Source organism: Urocitellus parryii, chromosome 2 (assembly GCF_045843805.1).
Source record: "Urocitellus parryii isolate mUroPar1 chromosome 2, mUroPar1.hap1, whole genome shotgun sequence".
NCBI classification, from domain to species: domain Eukaryota; kingdom Metazoa; phylum Chordata; class Mammalia; order Rodentia; family Sciuridae; genus Urocitellus; species Urocitellus parryii.
Window position 1 is genome coordinate 94769447 of NC_135532.1, and position 23901 is coordinate 94793347.

General features: G+C 44.9%; 1 protein-coding gene and 1 pseudogene across 1 annotated transcript; both read left to right on the forward strand.

The window, feature by feature from the left end:
• Positions 1–2930: 2930 nt before the first annotated feature.
• LOC113179361 (translationally-controlled tumor protein-like) lies at positions 2931–8097 on the forward strand (annotated as a pseudogene).
• Positions 7739–21663, forward strand: Alas1 (5'-aminolevulinate synthase 1). Its single transcript, XM_026383986.2, has 11 exons — positions 7739–7868; positions 8833–9052; positions 11321–11548; positions 12748–12897; positions 13298–13520; positions 14641–14825; positions 15433–15612; positions 16147–16311; positions 17529–17797; positions 19010–19172; positions 21357–21663. Exons 2-11 carry the CDS (start codon positions 8854–8856, stop codon positions 21515–21517), a joined length of 1923 nt encoding a protein of 640 aa, XP_026239771.1. The 5' UTR covers positions 7739–7868; positions 8833–8853; the 3' UTR covers positions 21518–21663.
• Positions 21664–23901: the final 2238 nt, after the last annotated feature.

Sequence of the window (23901 nt, forward strand, 5' to 3'; positions counted from 1 at the left end):
AGTCTGAGGTTTTGTTTATTTTTTTTAATTATTTTTTAGTTGTTGATGGACACAATACCTTTATTTTATTTATTTTTATGTGGTGCTTCACATGTACTTAGGCAAGCTCTCTACCACTGAGCTACAACCCAGCCTGAGTCTGAGGGTTTAATTAAACCCAAAGGGAACTTCTGTAAAGAGAGCCACCAGTGGCCCCTTGGATACCTTGCAAGGGTCTTGACAAGGAGTAAGTGAGAAGGTAAGGACACATTGAGGTGTGGCCACAGGAAGGCAAGCCTGGCTTGAATCCCAATCCCAGCTCTGAAACTCTGGAAAAGTCACTCGTTCCAAGGCTCAGTTCCCTCGTCTGTAGTCTGTAGCCAGCAGATAACACTGCCTGCATGCCATTTCCAGGTGCTGGTGGCTCCAGAGAGGCTGCATCTCATTGAGGCAGCACTCTGAGGATGGGGCTACAGGGAGCCAGTTCATAGGGTGTTTGTGTGAAACACTCACGGTATCTGGATCTTCTGTGCCTATGACAGAGACAACATTCAGTAAGACAAAGGCTCTTACCCTTTCTGTTAGCACTGAGAAGGATGACGCAGTGGCTGCTGGAACTGGGAATAGAGGTAAGGAAGAAAGGACCAGGTCTTCCTCCCTGCCATTGGAGACAAGTTCTAGAGTACAGGAGAGAAAATCTTTCTCTTACCAGGGGCTCCCAAGGAGAAATAAGAGGAGGACAGAGAGGTAGCCTCTGCTAGGTTGTAGGCCCTGGTGCTGTTCAGGCTCGGAGCCACTGACCAGGCACAGGGGATAGAGGGTAGGCAGCATCCCCAAGCATGTGGGAGTCCTTCCCAAGGTTGCGGCTGGCTGCCCAGGCATTCCTAGAAGTCTCCTCAGAGTCAGGCTGGCTGGTAGCAGAACCAAAGCCCTGGCCAGCCTCCTTAGCTAAGAATTCCCATCTGCCTGGACCTGTCACCTAGACTAGAGAAATCTCCACAGAGACCTAAGAACTCAAAGCAGCCTCAGCCTCATTATTCCTCACTTCTTCCACTTCCCAGGGTCGAGGACCAAGCCAGAAGGCAGAGGTCAGCAGGTCAGCCATGCTCCCTCCTTGCTGGCTATGTGACTTTGGGCAAGTTACTTAACCATTCTGAGCTTCTGTCCCATTCTGGGCTTATCATTGCACTGGCTCATATAGTTGCTTCAAAGGAGACTTGACTTGTACACAAGCACAGCCCCAGGCCAGACACTTATAAAGAGCTGCTGCTGCTGCTGCTGCAGTACCTGTTAAAGCTCTGTTGTCCACCTTGGCCTTCATATTGGCCCTAGTCACTCAGCACCATTTCTCTGAATTGCTCGCTCTCTCCTTCCTCCCCTGCTTCCCTTCCAGCTCCCCATAATATGAGCCAAAGGAGTAGGTTTTTAAATGTCTACAGGGCCAGAGTGGAATGAAAGCCCCTGTATTGGGTGATAAACCCATTGATGGTGGAATGTGTTGGGACTCTGACCACCCACCTGCTCTGCTATTCAGCCCTCCTTCTCCCCTGGCTCTCTTGGCTCTGGCCTCCCTGGCCTCCTCCATGTAAGTCTCCTTCCCTAGCCTTCACTGGGGCCCTCTTGGCCAGGCTGCTCTGTCCTAGGAGTCATCTCCTTGACATCAGGTCCAAGCTCCAGCATGGGTGCTCCTCTCTCCATTCTCTATATAAGTGCCCTCACCCATACCATCCCCAGACTTTAGTGACTCCTTTCCTGACATCGCCCCAGCAAGGAGGGAGGAAGGCTCCCTTACACTGTGCATTTAGCATCTGGCCAGAAGAAGGGGCTCAGCCTGCTCCTGTCACCTGCCCCTACTCCATCACCGCAAGGGGGGCCCTGTTCTGGCCTGATCCACATGTAGGGCTGAAGGAATGAGACCAGGAAGTGGGGACCCCACCTCTGAGCCAGTCCTTTCCAGAGAGCCCCTCTAAACTGTCGTAATCAAAACTGGGTGTAGTGGCACACATGCCTATAATCCCAGGGGAATCCTCCTCAGGAGGCTGAGGCAGGAGGGTCACAAGTTCAAAGCCAGCCTCAGCAACTCAGCAAGGCCATAAGCAACTTAGCAAGACCCTGTCTCAAAAAATAAAATGGGCTGGGGATGTGGCTCGATGATTAAGTGCCCCTAGTGCCCCTGGCATCCCTGGGTTCAATCCTCGGTAACATCCCCCTCCAAAAAAAAAAAAAAGAGAGAGAGAGAAAAGAAAACCCAAACTATTCTAATCAGGGCTGGGGAGATAGCCCAGAGGTAGAACACTTGCCTAGCACGTCCAAAGCCGTGAATTCAATCTCCAGTATTACAATTTAAAAAAAAAAATCTACTCCAGGTGTTGTATACACCTAGAATTCCAGTAAATTGGGAAGATAGCAAGTTTAAGGGCAACCTAAGCAATTTAGTGAGGCCCTAAGCAACTTAGCCAGACCCTATTTCAAAATAAAAAGAGCTAGGGATGTGAAGCTCAGTGGTAAAGTATCCCTGAGTTTAATCCCCAGTACCAAAAAAATAAATAAAATAAAACTACACTAATCTTTCCCCTAGCTCCCCAACCTAAGCACTCCTCCCTTATAAACCCAGAGTTTGTGTGACTAGAAAGCAGGACACCTGGGTCCCACCACAGCCCAAACAGCTTACTGTGTGAGCTTGAGTGAGCCCTCTCCCCTTGCAGGGACTTGGTCTTTTAGCTCTAAATGGCTTAGGACTGTGGACACATGCCCAGTATATAAGGCCAGGCAGGTATTGGTGCTTGGACACCACATGTCCTCAGGGTCCCTCAGATCCCCTGAAGGAAGGACTGGTAAAAATGTCCTGCCTGGGCCAGATGAGAAATCTCCTGATTGTTAACTGTGAATAACTAATTCACATGCTCCCACCCTTGGCCCTACTCCAGTGCTGCTGTCATATCCCTTCAGTCATGATTGCCTACTAAGACCTCATCAGTCACAATGTTCTCTGACATTTACAAGATTGGGAATCACAGACGGGCTATGCTTGGATGTGGAGGGGAAGGAGGTCAGTAACACTGAGGATAACACTGATAACTCGCTCATTGGTGGCAATGCCTCTATGAAAGGCCCCCAGGGTGAAGGTATGAAAGCTCAGTGATCACTGAGATCGATGCTGTCATGAACCATTACCTGCAGGAAAGCACCATCACAAAAGAAGCTACCAAAAGGACATCTGGGCTGAGAGTATAGCTCAGAGCTAGAGTACATACTTAGCATTAAAAAAAAGGACATTGAAGATACATAATAGATTCACAGATTACATGAAGTTGCTGAGCACAGTAGTGCAATGCCTGTAATCCCAGGGAATTAGGAGGCTGAGACAGGAGGAGTGCATATTCAAGGCCAGACTTGGCAACTTATTAAGACCCTGTTCCAAAATAAAAATGTAACAAGAGCTGGGGATGTAGCTCCGTGGTTGAGTGGTTGAGCACCCCTAGGTTCAATCCCCAGTATCACACACATGCATATACACAAAGATCATATAAAATCAATAAAAGGCAACATTGAAAGGCAAACCAGAAAGAGTAAGACTGTTCAGGATAGGTTCTGTAGAACAAACCAAACATATCCTTGCTAATTTAAAAAATTACTAGTTCTTTACTGGTGAAAACAAGAATCTAATGACATGGTTGCTCTGATGGATTGCCATGAGGATGGTGTGACCCTCCATATATGATTTTTCTTTCAGGATGATTTAAAAATGGGAAAATGTTCAAAAAGTTGGAAATTTCTTTGATCTGTCACCTGTCAGTATTACTGTTATCCACATAACATCAGGACAAATGAGATTGATGCTCTTTATTTATTTTAACCATGATTTCTTAGGAGTGGAGCATTATTTTTTTTAAGAAAAAAGTAATTGGGCCAGACACAGTGGAGTACAACTGTAATCCCAGAAACTCTGAGGCTGAGGCAGGAGGATTACAAGTTCAAGGTCAGCCTGGGCAACCTAGGAAGATCTGTCTCAAAAAAAAATAAAAAATAAAAAATAAAAAGAGGTTGGGGAGCTAGCTCAATAGTAGAGCACCCCTAGGTTAGATCTCCAGTACCATCAAAAAGGAAGAAGAAGAAGGAGAAGGAGAAGGAGGAGAAGGAGAAGGAGAAGGAGAAGAAGAAGAAGAAAACTGGTTGGTGGTGTAGCTCAGTGGTACATTCCTTGCTTAACATGAGTGAGGCCATGGGTTTGATTCCTTAGCACCACAAAAAAATAAATAATAAGTAAAACAAAAAGAAGGGAAGAAAATACCATGTAGGCACTTAAACCAAAACAAAATAAAAATAAAAAATAAAACAAGAACAATTTGGGTGAGCCAAATAGAACACATCTGGGCCACAGTTTTTGGGTGCTGGGCTAGAGGGCTAGGTTCAGGAGTCCTCTAGGGCTCTCTGGACATTTCCTGCTCTCTAGGCTGGGGTAATATTCTCTATGAACTTCACTCCAGACCTGCCTCCCCTTTAAGCAACCGCCCACCCTTGCCCCATAGCTGGCTTCACAAATGGAGGCCCAGGCCTGGGCTGCCCCTTCCAGGATGTCACAAAGCCTGAGGGGGTTCTAAAGTCAGGATCAGACCAAGGCATGTTCTGGGGGCCTCAGAACCTTCTATCCTGGCTTTTCCCAAAATTCTGTCTCACATGATGGCTCCTGGGTCCTGTTACTAGAAACCCTAGAGCTCATATCTCCAATCCTTCTGGGCAGAGCTGAGCTGTTTCTGAAACCTCTGGTCACTCTGTATAGGCTACCTCTATACAAAAAAGGCACCAACTTCCCAAACAGAACTACATCAGCAGCACAGGCTAGAGGGGCTTTGTTTAATTGAGGGTGGGGGGCAGGATTAGTAGAGGGGAAGGGTATGCTGGGGATTGAACCCAGGGCCTCACACATGCTAGTTAAGAGCTATACTCTTAACCCCTGTTGGAGGTTTTGTCTGTCTTCAAAGTTGCCCCATGTCCACCGGGTCTCCTTGAGGAGAAGGCTGGGAGAATTTCTTGCCTGGCTGCCAGATGTGGAAACCAAGGCCCAGTCAAAAACAACAAGCTCCAGGATGAGCTATTTGATCCTCTCACAGGGGTGCTGCTAAAAATAACTCCTGGGACCCAGAGTAGGAAGGGGGAATTCTGGGGCAAGCATTGACATTTTCCTTCTTCCTTGACCGCTGGGTGGGTGTTATGTGCAGCAGCCCTTGATAGCATGACGCAGATTGGGTGAGAGGGAGGAAAGGCATCAGTGTCAGGCCTAGAACAGGGGCTGACCTTGCCTGAAATTTAGTGGTTTGGCTCTCCCTGCCCAGGGCCAAGGCAGGAGATAAGATAAATTTGTAAAGCAGATGGAAGAAGGAAGAAGGGAAAGGGAAGATGGGGGGAAGGAAAAGGACCAGAAAAAGGAGAGGGGAAGATGAAGGAAGGAGGCAGAGGGAAAGAAGCTGTCCAGGAAAGGGATTGCAACTGACTCAGCATGGGTCAGACGCATCTCAAAGACAAGAGAGGCAATTCCCACTTCTGATACAAAACCTGAGGCTTGTTCAAGAACTCAGAGTCAGAATGTGGCAGATCTAGGATTAGAATGCATTAGCATCTTGACATTCTAGGTCTCAAACCTTGATGGAGTAAGGCAGAACATCCCAACATGAGGCTCCAAGACACTCTAACCCCACAGAATCAAAGGAAAATGGCCCAGGAACCTGCCTTTTGTGCAGTACTCTGGTGATGGTTCCTCGGGTCCTGACACTGCGAAGTTCTGTGGCTCATGTAGGGCCTCTCTGGTTTAACCTCCTATCCCATTTCCTGGTTTAACCCCTGTAACAACTATCAGGCTGACTCACATCCCCTATTCCCATAGGCCTGGGCTTTTCCTACTCCAGGCTTCACCCAGCAGTCTCTCAGTGCTCTGTGGATCCACCCTTCCAGCCAGCACCTACTTCTCTTCTGGATGACTTCCTGGTAGCTGGGATCCCCCTCCTTCTTGTTGAAGTAATAGCCTCCTCCATCTGGAATTGTTTACAACATTCTATTTCACTTTTCTTATGAGTCTGCCTGTTTCCCACCCTTTCTATTAAACAGGAAACTCCCAAAGGGCTGGAGTCTGTTGGTTTAAACAATAAGGCTGTGCAATCTATGACTTCACCTAGCCCTCCTGCCAACCACAAGTGGCAGGGCTGGGAGAGCGTTACAAATGAGGAAACCTAGCCTGAGTGAGGCTGTGTGGCCTGCCCACAGTCACAATCATGTAAGATTCAGAGCTGATTTTGGAAACCATGTGTTGCTCCAATGTTCAGTTCTTTCAGCTTCTGCTTTGCCATTGGTTACCCAAACAGCCCTCAGAGGCAACCAGAACAGGAGATCCGTTGCCCAGATAAGGAAAATGAGGCTCAGAGAAGAGTAAAGAACCCAACACTAGCTGCCCTGTGTTTGAGTCCAAGGGTTGATCTTTCTCTCTGGTTGATGGGTACTGCCTAGGACTCCCTTAGCAGAATGGAGCTGAGCAGGGTCTTAGACTCCCTGATCAGAGCCCTCATTATGGATTGGTCCCTGTGCCACTCTGGTGCTCCTCTGCTGACGGAAACTCATCTTGCCAGCCTTGTGGCTGGCTGGGGCTTAGAGGGAGGGAATTGGGAAGTACCTGGACACACCTTGGTCGTCATCACTCTAAACTTTGTCCTTGTTATTAATGCTTACCTGGGGAAGGTGCAACCTGAATGGTCCTTTCCCCAAGTGGAGGAGGACAGCTCTGAGCTTGGCACAGGCCCAGCCTAGCCCAAGCTGGGAAGGGTGTGAAGCAATAAGGTTAAGCCGGTGTTCCTGAGAGGTGTGGTCTTGGGAAGCCTCCTTTTGAGGTATGGCCCAGCTCTGAACTCTGGGATGGAATCCTAAACCATCCAGCTGGTACCCAGGATGGCCAGCAAGGACTTTGGACAACAATCAATGGAAAATAAAAATAATAACAAATAATGTGTTAACCCCTAACTGCATGTCATACCCTGTGTAGCTCTCTCCATCACCTGGGTGCTCCAGACTATGAAGTGAGGGTTGAATCCAGCCATGTTCCTCTGTAACCTACTAGGCATCCTCTCATCATCTTTGACCAGAAAGTGCCATTCTGCTTCTGCTTCTTACTCTTCAATTTGCTGCAGCCCCTTGAACCCCCACCAAGACCACTCCATCCTTGGACGGTTCAGAAGCACTTCCTCTGGGAAGCCCTCTCTCGCTGTCAACTAAAGCAAGTCCCCAGCCGTGCGGGTTCAGCTTAAGATCCAGTCTCAGAAACCCTTCCATGTTTTTTTGTTTTGTTTTGTTTTTGTACTGGTGATTGAACCTTGGGGACACTTTGCCACTGATCTACATCCCCGGTTTTTTGTTTGTTTGTTTAATTTTGAGACAGGATCTCTCTAAATTGCTCAGACTGGCCTCGAACTTGCAATCCTCCTGCCCTGACATCCAGAGTTGCTGGGATTACACGCACAAACCATCACGGCCGGCTAAGAAATCCGTTTTCACTAAGTAGGGCCCCCCAGTTGGACCTAGTGGCACTTCGCCCCCGCCTTTGCCCTTCTATGTCCCACAGTATCAGCTTAGGGTTCTCAGGTACAGGGTAACCAGACGCAAGCTGGAACCCCAGCGGCAGGGCCTGCCCATTCAGCCCCACCGACTACCGGGCGCCATGCAGTGCGCTTGCGTGGAGAAAGGCCGCGCCCGAGGCGCATGCGCAGCAGTCAGTCCCGCCGTATATTAGGGCGACAGCGGTCGCGGCCTCTGGTTGCTCGCGGACAAGGACAACAGTTCGTTTGGACTTCTCCGCTTGAGTGCCTGCCGCCGTCGCCGTCGCCGTCTCCGTCGAGGGTTCCGCGCAGGTGAGGGTCCGCGCTCGGATTCGGCGCCGGCCGCAGGGAGCTGCCGCGAGTCCTGCCAGCCCGGACCCCGCTCCCCCGGCCCCTAGACCCCCTCCCCCATCGTCCCAGTCACCCGCCGCTCTGGGTCAGCGTTCATCCCCCAGATCTTTTGCCTGTTCAGCCACCTCAGCGTTCCCTTTCGGCCCCCTCGCGACATACCGCCTTTGGCCGCTTTCGAATTCCCTTCTAATACCCTTCCCGTTATTCTTGTCCCCGGGTAACCTTTGACCTCACTCCCCAGGACCACCTCCTCACACCAGACCCAGGTCCCACGATTTTATCGCCCCAGTTTCTGTGCAGTCAGCCCCAGCGCGCTTCCCTTCATTCTCCAGCCTTTCTCTATGCCCTCTTTCTTCTCAGTTCTCCCAGCTCTGGCGGCAGGATCTCCAGGAAGTTATTGCTTCAGAGACCCAGGGCTCCGCTGAACTCCTTCCTCGGGTTAGGGGACATGGGAATCAGGAGAAAATCAGGATCGCAGAGTCCTACCTGTCTCAGTGGATGACAGTGGCTTTTTCCTTAGCTTCACTTCACCTGGGTGTGAGCTAAGGTGTCTTATCTTCACTGTGCATCTCCTTCCAGGAGCTCTGGCCTCCCAAACCTGTTTCTGACTTGTCCCTTTATTTTCCCACCCCCTTGATTATTAATTGTCCTTTTTACTCTGTTTGCTCAAGTTACTTTGCAGGTGCTTTTCTGTAGAGCTGGAAAATTAAGAAGTTGTTGAACTGGGTAGATGTGGTCACCACTTCTTTGTTAAGTCCTATGTTAGTGCTGTCCTTGGATATTTTTGAGTGAGATGTGTTAGTATCCCAGGGTACTCTTGGCAAACTACAGGTGACACCTGAACCCAGTATTGCCTCTTATTTTTTTTTTTTATTGCCTGCTTATTAACAAGCGTTGATGTCACTCATCATCAATCTTTCTACAGGAGCCAGTATACTTCCCAGACATGGAAACTGTTGTTCGCCGATGCCCGTTCTTATCTCGAGTCCCTCAGGCCTTTCTGCAAAAGGCAGGAAAATCTCTGTTGTTTTATGCTCAAAACTGCCCCAAGATGATGGAAGTTGGGTCCAAGCCAGTCCCTCGGGCTGTATCCACTTCAGCAGTACACTGCCAACAGATCAAAGAAACCCCTCCAGCCAGTGAGAGTAAGTATCATAGGCAATGAAGGAGCAGGTGGGCATGTTTGCTCTCATTGCTAGACTAGAAGCAGTCCAAGTCCTCAGTGAGGGCTCTCTCAGTGTGAGGCTCAGCTCTGCATATGGATTATCTCATATAATTGTTGCCCTAATCCCACAGGTAGACACTTTTAATGTTCCTGGCTTTAAAGGTGAAATGGTGACCAGTGTTCTATATGATAGGTTTCTGGATTGCATGTCAGTGTCTGTGAGATTTTAGTGTTTCCCTAGTGCCTCATGTAAATATTCAGTTGGAATGTTCCACTTCAGCCTTTCTCTCAATAAATGTTTGGGATTTGGCCTTTGGCTTTTAAAGTAGTGATTTTTTTTTCCTCTTAAGTTTTTATTTTCTTTTATTATGGCAAAATGCACTTTATGTAAAGTTTATCATTTTAACAACTTTTAAGTGTACAGTCCACTGGTGTTCAGTATATTCATATTGTTGTGCAACCACCACCATCGTTCATCTTTATAACTTTCTTCATCTTGCCAAACTGAAACTCTGTACCTGTTAAACATTAACTCCCATTCCTCTACCCCCAGCCCCTGGCAACCATCTTTCTACTTTCTGTCAATTTGATTGCTCTGGGTACCTCATATAAGTAGAAGCCTACAGTCTCTGTTAATGATTTTTTTTAAATATGTGGATCTGTGTGGGGAGCCATTCTCACACGTGATCGGGTGCCTCCCGTTGAGGGTCTGAGGCACTTTGGCATAAGTCGAAGTTTTTCCCCGCCCTCTCCTGATGAGAGAGCCCATCCGTGTGGGGGTGTGCCTGACCACTGACCCTGGGGACCCAATCGCTGACCCTGACCTTGGAGTGCAGCCCCCCTCAACCTTCATTGGATGGAATTCTCCCCTGAATCTCTGGTTCCCTAATAAAAGGCTACTCCCCGGCGTGCTCCCTCTCTCTCTCCTGCTAGCCCTGAGTAATCCTTGCTGCCCTGCTGGGCGGCTAGAGGAGCGAACCAGAGAGGGGAGCCGTCTCGGACCTAGCAATAGAATTAAGGTAATTGAGTCTTGTGTTTTTATTTCGATCTCGTCTAACTAACTTTATGCCTAGAACCTCATTAATGAAACCACTGCGCAGGCCGCGTGGTGGAGATCTGTTTTGTAAATTATTTGTTTTGTTATTAATAGAGGCCAGAGTTGAATTTGGTCTTGGTCTGGTTCTGCCAGGAGAGGAGGAAGCTTTTCAGGTTGCACTTAATCCTAGAGAACATTTCACCTAATAGCTTTTCTTAGGTGTGTTCTCTAGGTGTGGACCAATAAGAAATGAGTGTTCTTTTCTTTAAGAGGGAAGAATTTAATCCATTGTAGGATTTGTTTTCAGGAGTTGCTTGTTTGCATTAGTGATGTTTTGAATCCTAAGGCTCTTTGTTTTCCTTTCCCTAGACTTTCTGTAATGAATATGTATTGCTTTTATAATGAATTAAAATAACTGAATTTTCTTTATAGAAAAATTTAATGAGAACTGTAGTGAGACACCTTATCCAAGTTATAGGAAAGCTTAACCAGTGACTCTCACATGAGTATTCCAAAATGATAAAGACAGACTTTTTTAGAAGGAAGGTGAATTAATATTTCAAGGGGGGAAGGGAAGTCATTGTAACCAGAAGCATAATTATCAGTGAGCTGTGTTAAGTCAGCAGCCTCCTTTGATGGATTTAAGTGAAAAAGTAGGTGAGGTATGTGAGTGTGATTTGCCCATGTTTTTTTTTTTTTTTGTTTTCTTAGCATACTAATAGTTTGAACTCTGTTTGACAGCAATCCTATTTCTTTTGTTTAGAAGAACATCAGTAATTATGTTAAGCAACCACAAGCTTCTTTATCAAGAATATATTTAGAAAATATTAGAGAAAAAAATTATATGAATACTTTCATTTACCTTAGAGTATGTTCCTGTCCTGAAATACGTTTAGTGGATATAGGGTAGAAATTACTGGCAGTTATACAAATCAAGAACTCTGGAAAAATGGTACTTTTTGGATTTATAGGGAGAAATACTATAGTTCAAGAGATAACTGGAATATGCCAGTGAACCCTTCAAGAAGCATTATTTTCAGTGGGGAAGATGGGAAAATAGAGCTATTAGCAGAACCTAATAAAAATAAGCTTGTGTCTAGATTTTAAAGTAGAGTTAATTGTAAAGTTTATCTTTGAGGCAATAAAGAGAAAAAAATCTTGTGTACTGTATAAGCAGATTCAATGCCTCACTTTTTCCATTTTCTCTCTCAGAAGACAAAACTGCCAAAGCCAAGGTCCAGCAGGCTCCTGACAGATCCCAGCAGACTCCAAATGGCACACAGCTTCCATCTGGACATCACTCGCTTGCCATGAGCCAGGGCACTGCAAGCAAATGCCCTTTCCTGGCAGCACAAATGAGCCAGACTGGCAGCAACGTCTTCTGCAAAGCCAGTCTGGAGCTTCAGGAGGATGTGCAGGAAATGCATGCCGTGAGGAAAGGTAACAGAGGAGATGCAAACCATGAGGAAGAGTGCAGAGGTCCTTTGGCTCCTGAGACAGATTTGTGTGTGAGCTGTTATTAGCGTGACATTTGTGTAAACACCTTCCCCTTTTAGGACAAAGGAGGAAGGTCCTTAAGATAGAGGACTGTGTTGCAAAATGTGGGACTTTCTAGTGAGTAATGTGTAGGATGTGGCTATCTTTACAATAACTGCTTGATTTCTGAAAATAACCTGCAATCTTTAGCTACTATCAACTGTCCTTTGTCCCTTTAGTTTTTCCCTCTGTAGTCATTTGGTAGGATAAAAGGTAGAAAACAAATAGATGAATGCTTATCCTAGGACTCCTGATCTCTGTGTCCTACAGATGGTCCTTGAGTGGCAACCATAATTCCAGCTGAGTATCCACAGTCCCCTGAAAACATCACTGACAGCAATTGTGCATATGGCCAAAATTCTTTTCTGTGAACTATATAGAGATTGGGGTGGGCAGTGGAATGGGTGGAGTGGAAAAGGCACGCCCATCAGCAAGAAAGCTTTGGACTTTAATGTTTATTAAAGCAGGCTAGTAGCTTTGAAAACAAAATAGCACCAAAAGTCAGCTATTACAATACATAAACTAGAAGAAGAGATGCTGCATTATATACTCAGTTACAACTATTACAATTAACTTGTGATCCGCTTTTTTGTGAACTAAGCAGTAGCCATCCTTTTTTTTTTTTTTGAAGGGAGGCACTGGAGATTGAATTCAGGGACTCTTTACCATTGAGGTACATCCCCAGTCCTTTTCTCACGTGGAAATTGGTCTCAAATTTGCAATCCACTATTCACCTGCCTCATTCCCTTGAGTCACTGGGATTACAGATGTGTGTGTGCCACCACACCCAGCAGTGAGCCTTTTTTTTTTTTTTTTTTAGTACTGAGGATTGAACCCAGGGGTGCATAACCACTGAGCCACATCCCCAGCCCTTTTTAAATTTTATTTAGAGACAGGGTCTCACTGAGTTGCTAAATGCCTTACCAAGTTGCTGAGGCTGGCTTTGAACTCATGATCCTCCTGTCTCAGCCTCCTTAGCCACTGGGTTTACAGGTGTGCACCACTGAGCCTTATAGTAAACTATTTTTGATGTTGTGTCTGGAAAGTATTGTGAACTTGAAATCAAATGTTGATCCCATTTGCCTCTTGTTCTTGTGTTATAGAGGTTGCCCAAACCTCAGTGAACCCCAATGTGATCAATGTGAAGACTGATGGAGAGGATCCAAGTGAATTGCTTAAGAACTTCCAGGATATCATGCGAAAGCAAAGGCCGGAAAGAGTGTCTCACCTTCTTCAAGATAACTTGCCAAAATGTAAGTTTCATTGTCATTTGCCTGATGCAGGAAAGAATTTGCAACTTAAATGTACCTCAGATTAGAATAAAATTGAATCGTGAGTTAAGGATTAAAAGTCATGATCCTTGCTTGAGTGAGTAGATACTCAGTCTTGGTGATTATTGGTGACTACTAAGTGCTGTTGGTAGCTCACCTTCTCTCTTTTAATACCCATCACCTACCTACTGGGGACTGGGCCAAACACTTCATACACATAAGTCTTGTTTACCCCTCACAAGATGAGGACATGAAGTAACTTGCCCAGAACCTCCCTGCTATAAAATGGCTATTCTGGGATTTGAACTCAGGACTTACCTTCCCCCAAACACAGATATGCTTCTGAATCATCAGACTCTATTGTCTTTTGTTTGTTTTTTAGCTGTTTCTACTTTTCAGTATGATCGTTTCTTTGAGAAGAAAATTGATGAGAAAAAAAGTGACCACACCTACCGAGTTTTTAAAACTGTTAACCGGAAAGCACACATCTTCCCCATGGCAGATGACTATTCAGATTCCCTCATTACCAAAAAGCAGGTGTCGGTCTGGTGCAGTAATGACTACCTAGGGATGAGTCGTCACCCACGGGTGTGTGGGGCAGTTGTGTAAGTAGCCCTCAGCTTTCAAATGCTGCTGTCATTATTTGGCAAGACATTGAAAATTTTTATAGGTTGGATCTTTTGTAGAGGGTATGTTCAGCAACTGGAAGTGTGCCATAGCAAAATATTATTCTTAGTCTTCAAAAATACCTACAGGTTACTTTTAGAGAAATAATTTGCAGGTAGTGGTAGAGCTTCATAGCATGTGAGGGTTTGAACTTACTGGCTCATTAACTATGTACATTAGTTCACTTCCTACCATTCCACAAGCGAGTGTGCCTTTAACACCAAATAGCATTGCTTTTACAGAAACATCCTTGATTGTGGCCGCAGGTGGAGAAATATAAATCTAGCTGCATTAGAGGAAAAGCTACTTTAGAAGAATGATAGATTCCATCATTCATGTCCTTCAGGAGGATTGCCATGGCTAGGGATGCTTGAGAGAGTTGCTGGCCAAATTCTTCAAGAGGCTTTCTAAAGGGTTGGGGATAGAGTTTTGTGGTAGAGTGCTTGGCTTGGCATGTGCCAAGCCCTGGGTTCAATCCCTAGTACAGCCAAAAACACAAGCAAAAAAAAAAAAAAAAAAAAGAAGGTTTGCTAAAGAGCATATCTCTCCCACCCAAGGTTCAGCAATAAATGTATATCTGATATAATATGACTGGTTTATAGTCCCTCTAGAGTTTGCTTTCTTTTAACATGTTGTACTATTGGAAGGAATAGTATTTCTTAGAGGAAGGAGACCTTAATATAAATTAACTTAGCTAATATTAAGCATTAAGTTACTAGTACATGAACACTGTACTTGATGATCCATAGAAATATCCATCATTCCAGTGAGACACCTTCCCTACTTATCTGAAGATGAAGTCAGTTGAACCTTCCAACCCAAAGATTTCACAGTGAGGGGGAGTTTCTAGATCAACACAAGTTTCCGTCTTCTGAATCCTGGAAAGAGGACTATTTACATAGTGTTTAGAACCATGAGCTTAGGACCTGGGGTTGTAGCTCAGTGGTAGAGCACTTGTCTAGCACTTGTGAGGCACTGGATTCAATCTTCAGCTCCACATAAAAATAAATTACAAAAAAAGAACAATGAGCTTTATTATTATTATTTTCTTTTAAACAGGGAGACTTTGAAACAACATGGTGCTGGAGCAGGTGGTACTAGGAATATTTCTGGAACTAGTAAATTTCATGTGGATCTGGAACGGGAGCTGGCTGACCTCCATGGGAAAGATGCAGCACTCTTGTTTTCCTCATGTTTTGTGGCCAATGACTCAACCCTCTTCACTCTGGCTAAGATGATGCCAGGTAAGGAAGGGGGTACTCTTGAGTGAGAAACTTGATACCAGTGAAGATTAATGAAAGGTCATGTCCTTAAGCTAACCATCTCAGATGTGCTTTGTATTCTAAGAAGTTCCTTTGGGAGAATCTCTTAATTTTTAGTTATCTGTTGATTAAGTTTGGAGTGAGGCACACAGATTTAAAAACATATTAATTACTCACAATAAGAGTATTCTATACCTCTGGACCTTCTCAAAGAAGCACTAGCCAAGCGTGGTAACACACGCTTGTAATCCCAGCTACCTAAGAGGGGCCATGTCAGGAGGATTATAAGTTTGAGGCCAGCCTCAGCAATTTAGTGAGACCCTATATCCAAATAAAAAATAAAAAGGACTGGAGATGTAGCTTAGTGGTAGAGCACCTCTGGGTTCAGTCCCCAACTGCCACCCCCTGCCCACATACATACACAAAGAAAGAAACAGTAGTATTATATCAGAAAAAAAATGTCACATTTTTTTTTTCCTAATGAGCATTTAAAGTTATTTTCAGGAAAAGTCTGTGGTTCTCTGTCTAGGAAATAATTTGTCTTTGATGCAGATGGCAATAAACAGCATTTTTTTTGTTTTCATGGTAGGTTGTGAGATATACTCTGATTCTGGGAACCATGCCTCCATGATCCAAGGGATTCGGAACAGCCGGGTGCCAAAGTATATCTTCCGCCACAATGATGTCAGCCATCTTAGAGAACTGCTGCAAAGATCTGACCCCTCAATCCCTAAGATTGTTGCATTTGAAACTGTTCATTCAATGGATGGTAAGTTTAAATTGAGGCTAATCTAAAACTTAAGATGAAAAACTGAGGCTGAATTCTTTAGAGCTAGTTTTTAGAGTGTGTGCTTAGTATGCACAGGGTCTTAGATGTGATCTCCAAAACCAAAAAAAGGTACCTTTTGCATTGCATTTATTCTCCTTCACTCTCTGTTGAGATTCCAGAATTGGTGGACATTGTGTAGATTTGGGTGAATGTATATTTTCTACTCTGGCTTTTACCAAGCTCTAAAACCCCAAGGTAAATTACAAATAGGAAGAAGTTCATTTTCTTCCCCAAATTAAAAATGAGGGTTGGGGTTATAGCTCAGTGGTAGAGTGCTTGCCTAGCACATATGAGGCACTGAGTTTGATCCTTAGCACCACATAAAAATAAAATAAATAAAATGAAATATTGGGTTCATTTGCAACTTAAAAAAAAAGATATCTGAGAATGTAAGTTACGCTATTCTGACTCTAAACAAAACAGAAATTTCTGAAATGTCAAGCTCTTTAAGAGTGGTCTCTGATCTTTCCTCAGGGGCAGTGTGCCCACTGGAAGAGCTATGTGATGTAGCCCATGAGTTTGGAGCAATCACCTTTGTGGACGAGGTCCATGCAGTGGGGCTGTATGGGGCTCGAGGTGGAGGGATTGGTGATCGGGATGGAGTCATGCCAAAAATGGACATCATTTCTGGAACACTTGGTATGTGTACTTTGTATGTTCTGTCATCTGCACTAAAATTACATTATCTTAACAGTGCCAAGGACTGGCTTGACTAACTGGGATCGGGTGAGAAGATGGTGTGAGAGCGTGCAAAGCTTGCCTTTGCTTGTAAGAAGCCTAAAGAGATAAAAATGTAGGTTGTATACATTTGAGGGTGTTTTTAAGCCTTCAGCAGTTGGTAAGGCAGTTGGAAACACATGTATCAGTCAGTCAAAGTGCCAAGTTAAGGCCTACACTTAGTAAAGGATGGGCAGGCAACAAAGAGTGTCCTTCAGCCCTGTCAAGGGGTCTGAGAGCTTCCTGCAGGCTCAGAGAAATTGGGGCTCTCAGGGGAGCCCTTCCAGGGGAAAGAGGCATGCTCACCTGGCTCAATTCCATCCATTCTTTCCTTTTAATGCATTCTTAGGACATGGTGTTTTTGAAGGTTTGATCATTGAGAGATGGCAAAACCTGGAGGGAGAAATTTTCCACTCTAGGAGTTTAAACCCTCCCAGCCCTCCCTCCTGTGGTTCAGCAAGAAATGTTAATTGCAGAACATCATGTTAAGATCTCTGAGAATTCTTCTGGAGTCCTAATCCTGAAACTTGAGATACATGTTATGTAAAGGACTTGAGAATTGAAAAACAAGTCTGGCCCTCAATCAGACCTAACAGGTTCTAAGTTTTTGTATTCATCTGGCAAATTCTAATTGTTCAGAGTTTTGTTTGCTTAAGTGGGAAGCAACAGGGGTCACACCATAACAGCTAATGCCTTAGCTGGGTTGCAGGGTAATGCTTACAGGGTGATGTGAGCACTGCAACTCAAATCCCATTCCAGAGAGCATGGAGTGCAGAAGAGGAGAAATGGAGCTTTGCTGGCTTGCAGAGTAGGAAGCCTGAGTGGGAGAAGCAGGTGAGAATAAAAGGGTGGGAGGAGAGGCAGCTTCCTGATCCCTGGGCACACTGGGACCAGTCACAAGGCTCCCAGCCTGCTCTGGAGACCAGCTTTCTGAGCTTGGCCATGTGACTTTGGACAGGATCCTTACATAATATTTTTCAGTTGTTCTCTCGTAAACATGAGTGGACATCCCTTTACTTCTGTCAGTCTAGGTTCAAAGAAAGAAGATAAGGAGAAAAGTAAATGTGTTGAGGCTCTGCAACACCTTGCTGTGTATATTTTGAAGCTGTTGCTGATATAATGAGACTCTCTCTTCCTAGGCAAAGCCTTTGGCTGCGTTGGTGGGTATATTGCAAGCACCAGTTCTCTGATAGACACCGTAAGGTCCTATGCGGCTGGCTTCATCTTCACTACTTCCCTGCCACCCATGCTGCTAGCTGGAGCCCTGGAGTCTGTGCGGATCCTGAAAAGTGCAGAGGGTCGGGCCCTTCGCCGCCAGCACCAGCGCAATGTTAAACTCATGAGGCAGATGCTAATGGATGCTGGCCTCCCGGTCGTCCACTGCCCTAGTCACATCATCCCTGTGCGGGTAATGGCCTGACTGTGATTGGAAACCTTGGGGGCTATACCTCCGTACATGATATGTGGATGTTCTGGTTTCCTCTTCCTGAAATTGGTCTTAGGCAAGGTGACTTCTGGGGCTAAGGGCTGCAACTAGTGGCCCACTGCAGTATATCTGCCTTTGGCTGCCTTACAATGAGAATGAAGCCAGCCTTTCGACCCAGCAGGCTGAAGCAGAGCTTCCCTCTCCAGACCACTGAACTTAATAGGGTAAACACAGCTCATATCTGGAAAGCTGCAGAAGCCTATAGAGAACATAGTTGTGTAAAATAAGCAGGTTTATACATCCTGGGAATGAAGACTAGCTGGTTTGAAAAACACTGGCTTGGGCTGGGATTGTGGCTCAATGGTAGAGCGCTTGCCTAGCATGTGTGAGGCACTGGGTTCAATCCCTGGCACCACATAAAAATAAACAAATAAAATAAAAGGTATTGTGTCCATCTACAACTAAAGAAAAAATATTAAAGGAAAAGAAAAGTCCTGGCTTCCCCATGTGAGGCCTGGGAGGGGAGCCTTTTGAGGTTTACTTCTTATGTGCTTAGGTTCTCTAGTTGTCCCTGAATCAGCTTCTTTAAATTGCAGGTGTTGGACCAAGCAGGGTGGCACACCTGTAATCCCAGTACTTCAGGAGGTTGAGGCAGGAGGATTAAAAGCTTGAGGCCAGCCAGGTGGGGTGGCACGCACCTGTAATCCCAGCAGCTTGGGAGACTGAGGCAGGAGGATTGTGAATTCAAAGCCAGCCTCAGCAATGGCGAGGCACTAAGCAACTCAGTGAGAGGCTGTCTCTAAATAAAATACAAGATAGGGCTGGGGATGTGGCTCAGTGGCTGAGTGCTCCTGAGTTCAATCCTCTGTACCCCCCCCCCAAAAAAAAGCTGGGGGCCAGCCTGGGCAACTTGGCAAGACCCTGTCTCATAAAGGGCTAGAAATGTGACTCAGTGACCCTGGTTCAATCCCCAGTACTGAAAATAAATAAATAGATAGATAGATAGATAGATAGATAGATAGATAGATAGATAGATAGATAGAAGGTGTTTGGGCAGTTGTCCCTCTCCACCAAGCTTGTACGTACTACCACAGTATGACCTTAAGCCTGAGCCTCACAGGCACTCTGTGGTTATCTTCTGTAAGAGATAGCCAGTCCTGTTCTGACCCTACTTTATGCTCTCTTGGAACTTAGGTTGCCGATGCTGCTAAAAACACAGAAGTCTGTGATGAAATGATGAGCCGACATAACATCTATGTCCAAGCCATCAATTACCCCACAGTGCCACGCGGGGAGGAGCTCCTACGGATTGCTCCCACCCCTCACCACACACCACAGATGATGAACTACTTCCTTGGTGAGTACCTGCAGAGTTGGGGGAGCCTCCCTGAAACCTTGTGTCTGTCTGTGCAGTGTTTATCACTGAAGCCTTTCAGAGGCAAGCAGATTTGTTTCTTCATGTTTCATGTAATTAAGAATGCCCTCAGATTGGGGAGTGAAGGGAGGGGAGGGGACATGGGGTAGGAATGATAGTAGAATGAATCAGACATTATTACCCTATGTGTATTATGATTACATGACCCGTGTAACTCTATATCATGTACAACCAGACAAATGAGAAATTGTACTCCATTTATGAATGATGTGTCAAATTGCATTCTATTGTTATGTATAACTAATTAGAACAAATTTTTAAAAAAGAATGCTCTCAGATGGTACAAGACTCTAAAAGTCATTTAATTGTTTGACTCAACTTTAAGAGCATGCAGTGTCCTTCTGGAAACTCTGAGGGAGCCTGTAAGTCCACTCTGTTCTTAGGACTGCCTGCTTAAGGGTACATCAATGGCTGTCACGGGGAGGAGAGGTCTCTAAAGGCATGGATCTGCCCTTGGACCCCAGAGTCTAGCTTACATGCTCTCCACATGTGGTCTTGAACCAACCCTACACCTTACCCCTTCTGGTAAAAAAATTTTTCTCAACATTTTATACAGCTCAATACTGCTGCTCCCTAGCCCCTGTGTCCAACCCAAAGGCAGAGACTGCCACAGATTGCCATTGCCTCAAAAGGGTATTACTCCTGGGCCTTCCCAAGATGGGAGACTTTAGACAGACTCTGTTCTGTTAGAAGTGCTGTTTTCTCAGGTCTATAATTGTAGCTACTTGGGTGGGTGAGGCAGGAGGATCACAAGTTAGAGGACAGCCTGGGCAACTTTAGAGAGATCCTGTCTCAAAAGAAAAATTTAAAAGGACTGGGAATTTAGCTTAGTGTTAGAGTACTTACCTAACAAGTATGAAGCCCTGGGTTCAATCCCTAGTACTGGAGGAAAAATAAAAAGCTCAGCTTTTTTACTTTGTTTTGGTTTTGGTTTTAGGTGTCAGGGATTGTACCTAGTGCCTTGTGAATGCTAAGCACACACTTTACTACTGAACCATGCCCCCAACTCCCAAAATGCTCAAGTATGGTAATAAAGCAACATCTGACCTGAAGGCTTGGGAAATAAGGCCCAACTCTTTTTAAAAATTGTTACAGTAGCTTTTTTGAGATATAATTCACATGCCATAAAATTTACCTATTCAGTTCTGGGCTGGGGTTGTAGTTCAGTGGTAGACCACTTGCCTAGCACATATGAGGCATTGGGTTCGATCGCCAGCACCACATAAAAATAAATAAACAAAATAAAGGTATTGTCTCCATTTGTTTGTTTAAAACAAATAAACAAACTATACAGTTCAGTGGGTTTTAGTCTCATTCGCATTGTTGTGCATCCATCACCTCTGATTCAAGAACATTTTCACCACTCCAGAGAGAAAAACCCCATATCCATTAGCAATCACTTCCCTTTGCCAGGTCCTGTCCACCACTAATCTACTTTCTGTCTGTCTGGATTTGCCTATTCTAGACATTTCATGTAAGTGGAACCATATGGTATGTGGTGCTTGATGCCAGAACTCTTCACAACACAATGTTTTCAAAGTTCATCGATGTTGTAGCATTGATCAGCACTACATTTCTTTCTTTTCTTTTTCTTTCTTTCTCCCCAGTACTAGAGATTCAACCCAAGGCCTCACATATGTTAGACAAGTGCTCTACCACTGAGCTACATCCCCAACTCTTCATTTTTAATTTTTATTTTATATTAAGACAGGGTCTTGATAAGTTGTCCACGCTGACTTAGAACTTCTAATCCTCCTGCCTCAGCCTCCAAAGTTGTTGACATTACATGTGTGCCTGGCTCCACTTTCACATTTTGTTTTTCCATCAGTTGACTTTTTTAAAAAATATATTTATTTATTTTTTTTAGTTGTAGTTGGACACAATATCATTATTTTATTTATTTATTTTTATATGGTGCTGTGGATCCAACCCAGGGCCTCACACGTGCTAAATGAGTGCTCTACCCCTGAGCCACAACCCCAGCCCCAGTTGACCGTTTTGAATAATGCTGCTGTGAATGTTCATGTATAATTTTTGTGTGGATATGTTTTCATTTCTCTCGGACAGATACTCCCTATAATATTTAAAAATTATTTCTCCTCACAGAGAATCTGCTTGCCACGTGGAAGCGAGTGGGGTTGGAACTGAAGCCACATTCTTCAGCAGAGTGCAACTTCTGCAGGAGGCCACTGCATTTTGAAGTGATGAGTGAAAGAGAAAAATCTTATTTCTCAGGCATGAGCAAGTTGGTGTCTGCTCAGGCCTGAGTGTGACCTCAGTTACTCCATATAACTCAGCCATTATCATATCCAGATAGTTGTCAGAATTGTCTTTATATGTGCATTAAATTATATTAAATCTTAATCTATAGTTAAAATATAGTCCTGAAAATAAATTCTTGTTTAAGTGATAAGTGTTTCTGCTATTGGCTACTGAATCAAAAAATAATTTGAATTCAGTTTGTATTATAGAGATATATAAACCATAATGGCTGCAGACCCTGCTGGAATGTGAGAAACTCGTCCTCTGCTTGAACCTTATCAATTCTTTAACACCCTCTGCACCCATGGAGGACCCAGCAGCACCCAACAACCAAACAGTAACACCACTGTGCAGCTGATTTCTCTTTATATTTTTGCCCTCACAATCTGGACTAGGCAGTCCATGCATATCAGCAATCTTGCTGCAGCTCTTTCCCCGTAATTTCCCTCTCCACCTCTGCCTTGACCTCATACTTACCACTAAAAGTTGAACTATCAGGAGGGACAGGCTTGCCCTTGCCCACCACATCCCCCAGGCTGTTGGCTTCCTGACGTGTAGTCAGGTCTTTCTTGGCAAAACTCGAGGGGTTTGTGTGCCTCACCCTGAATCTCTGGGCTTGTATTTTGGGTCTTCCTGCTTCTTGCACATTCCTACAGCTATCCCTTGTTTTTACTGTCATGAATTTCTCCCCTTCCACTGGCCCATTCCCATGGGCATGCAGTAGGCTTCTTCACCCATCTTAGCAATAAGCTCTCCTTCAGGATAGACCCCCTTGTAGCTGTCGCCTCTCTATTCTGCACTTTCTGCATTACCTTTCCCATCAGTCTTGTCATCCCTGTTCCTATAGAGGCTGTTCTTTTCTCACCACATCTTCTGTGTCTTGCAAAATCCAGTGACCTATCCTATCTTCTTTTCATTGGATCCCTCAGTGGTATTGGAGGTGGCTGACCTTGGCCTTTAAAAAAAAAAACAGATTCCTCACCTAAGCTTCTATTCCCCTAACCTCTCTTGATTGTCTTCCTCCTTCATGAGCTGGTTCTCCTCGGTCTGTTTGGATCCTCTTGTGAATGTTGATGACCCCAATGGGCTCATTTCTGATGTATGCAACACTTCCCACCCCATGTGATCTGTTGTAGGCTATCAATTCCATCTGCATGCAACCACCTGCCACCTCTGGGTATCAAGCAAGAACGATCTAGGCCCACACTGGTTTAGGCAGCACCCCGAGTCTGCCCACCCCTGCTGCTCATGTGGTCTTACTGACATCTACCCAGGTGCTCAGGCCTCTCATTTGGAAGTCAGCTCTGTCCTTCCATCACATGTACACTGTTAGCAAGTCCTCTGAGTTCTTACTCTAAACACATCTCAGGCCAGGCTGCTCTTACCTCCTCCACTGCTGCCAAATACACCTGCCTCTACTCCAACAGTGGCCTGAGAGGTCTTATTAAAAAAAAAAAAAAAAAAAGTCAAATCATGTTCCTCCTCTGTACAAAACATTCTTGAGTCTTCCAGTTGGAGTGAGATTAAATTCTAAAATCCTTTCACAGGCTGGCCATGTTGGGGTTGGGCTCCTATCCAGCTTCCAGCCTCATCTTTCATCCATCCTTATTTACCCACTTTCTGTTTATGTTAATGTTGGGGCTCACTTCTGGGTCCCAAATACTAAAGTTCTTTCAGCCATTCTTTATCTGTCTGGATTTTCTTGCCCTGGATCATGGTGTTTTTACTCAGCTTTTTTGTTGCTATGACTAAAAATCCTGACAAGAACAATTAGAGAATGTAAAGTTTCTTTGGGTGCTCATGGTTTCAGAGGTCTCAGTCCATTGACAGCCAGTTCCATTCCTAGGGGCTTGAGATGAGGCAGAACATCATGGAGGAAGAGTGTGGCAGAGGAAAGCAGCTGGGAACATGGTGCCAGGAAGCAGAGAGAGCTAAACTCAGCTCACAAGATACATACTCCAGGGGCTAGAGTCATAGCATAGCTCAGTGGTAGAGCACTTCCTCACATGAGTGAGGCACCACATAAAAGTAAATAAATAAAATACAAATATTGTATCCATCTACAACTAAAAAAAAAAAAAAATACCCCAAAGGCAGGCCCTCCAATGACCCACCTCCTCCAACTGCACCCTGCCTTCCTTCAGTAACCACTCAGTTAATCCTTATCAAGGGATTAAGTCACTAATTGGGTTGAAATAACCCAGTTATTTCACGTCTAAGCCTTCTTGCATTGTTTCACACATGAGCTTTAGAGGAACACCTACTATCTAAACCATAACACATGGTGTGACCACCTCTCTTCACTCGGGATAAGGGTGAGACCTCCCCAGATACATGAGCTAACTGTCTATTTATTTAGGTATTTGGAATTGAGCCCAGGGGTGCTCTA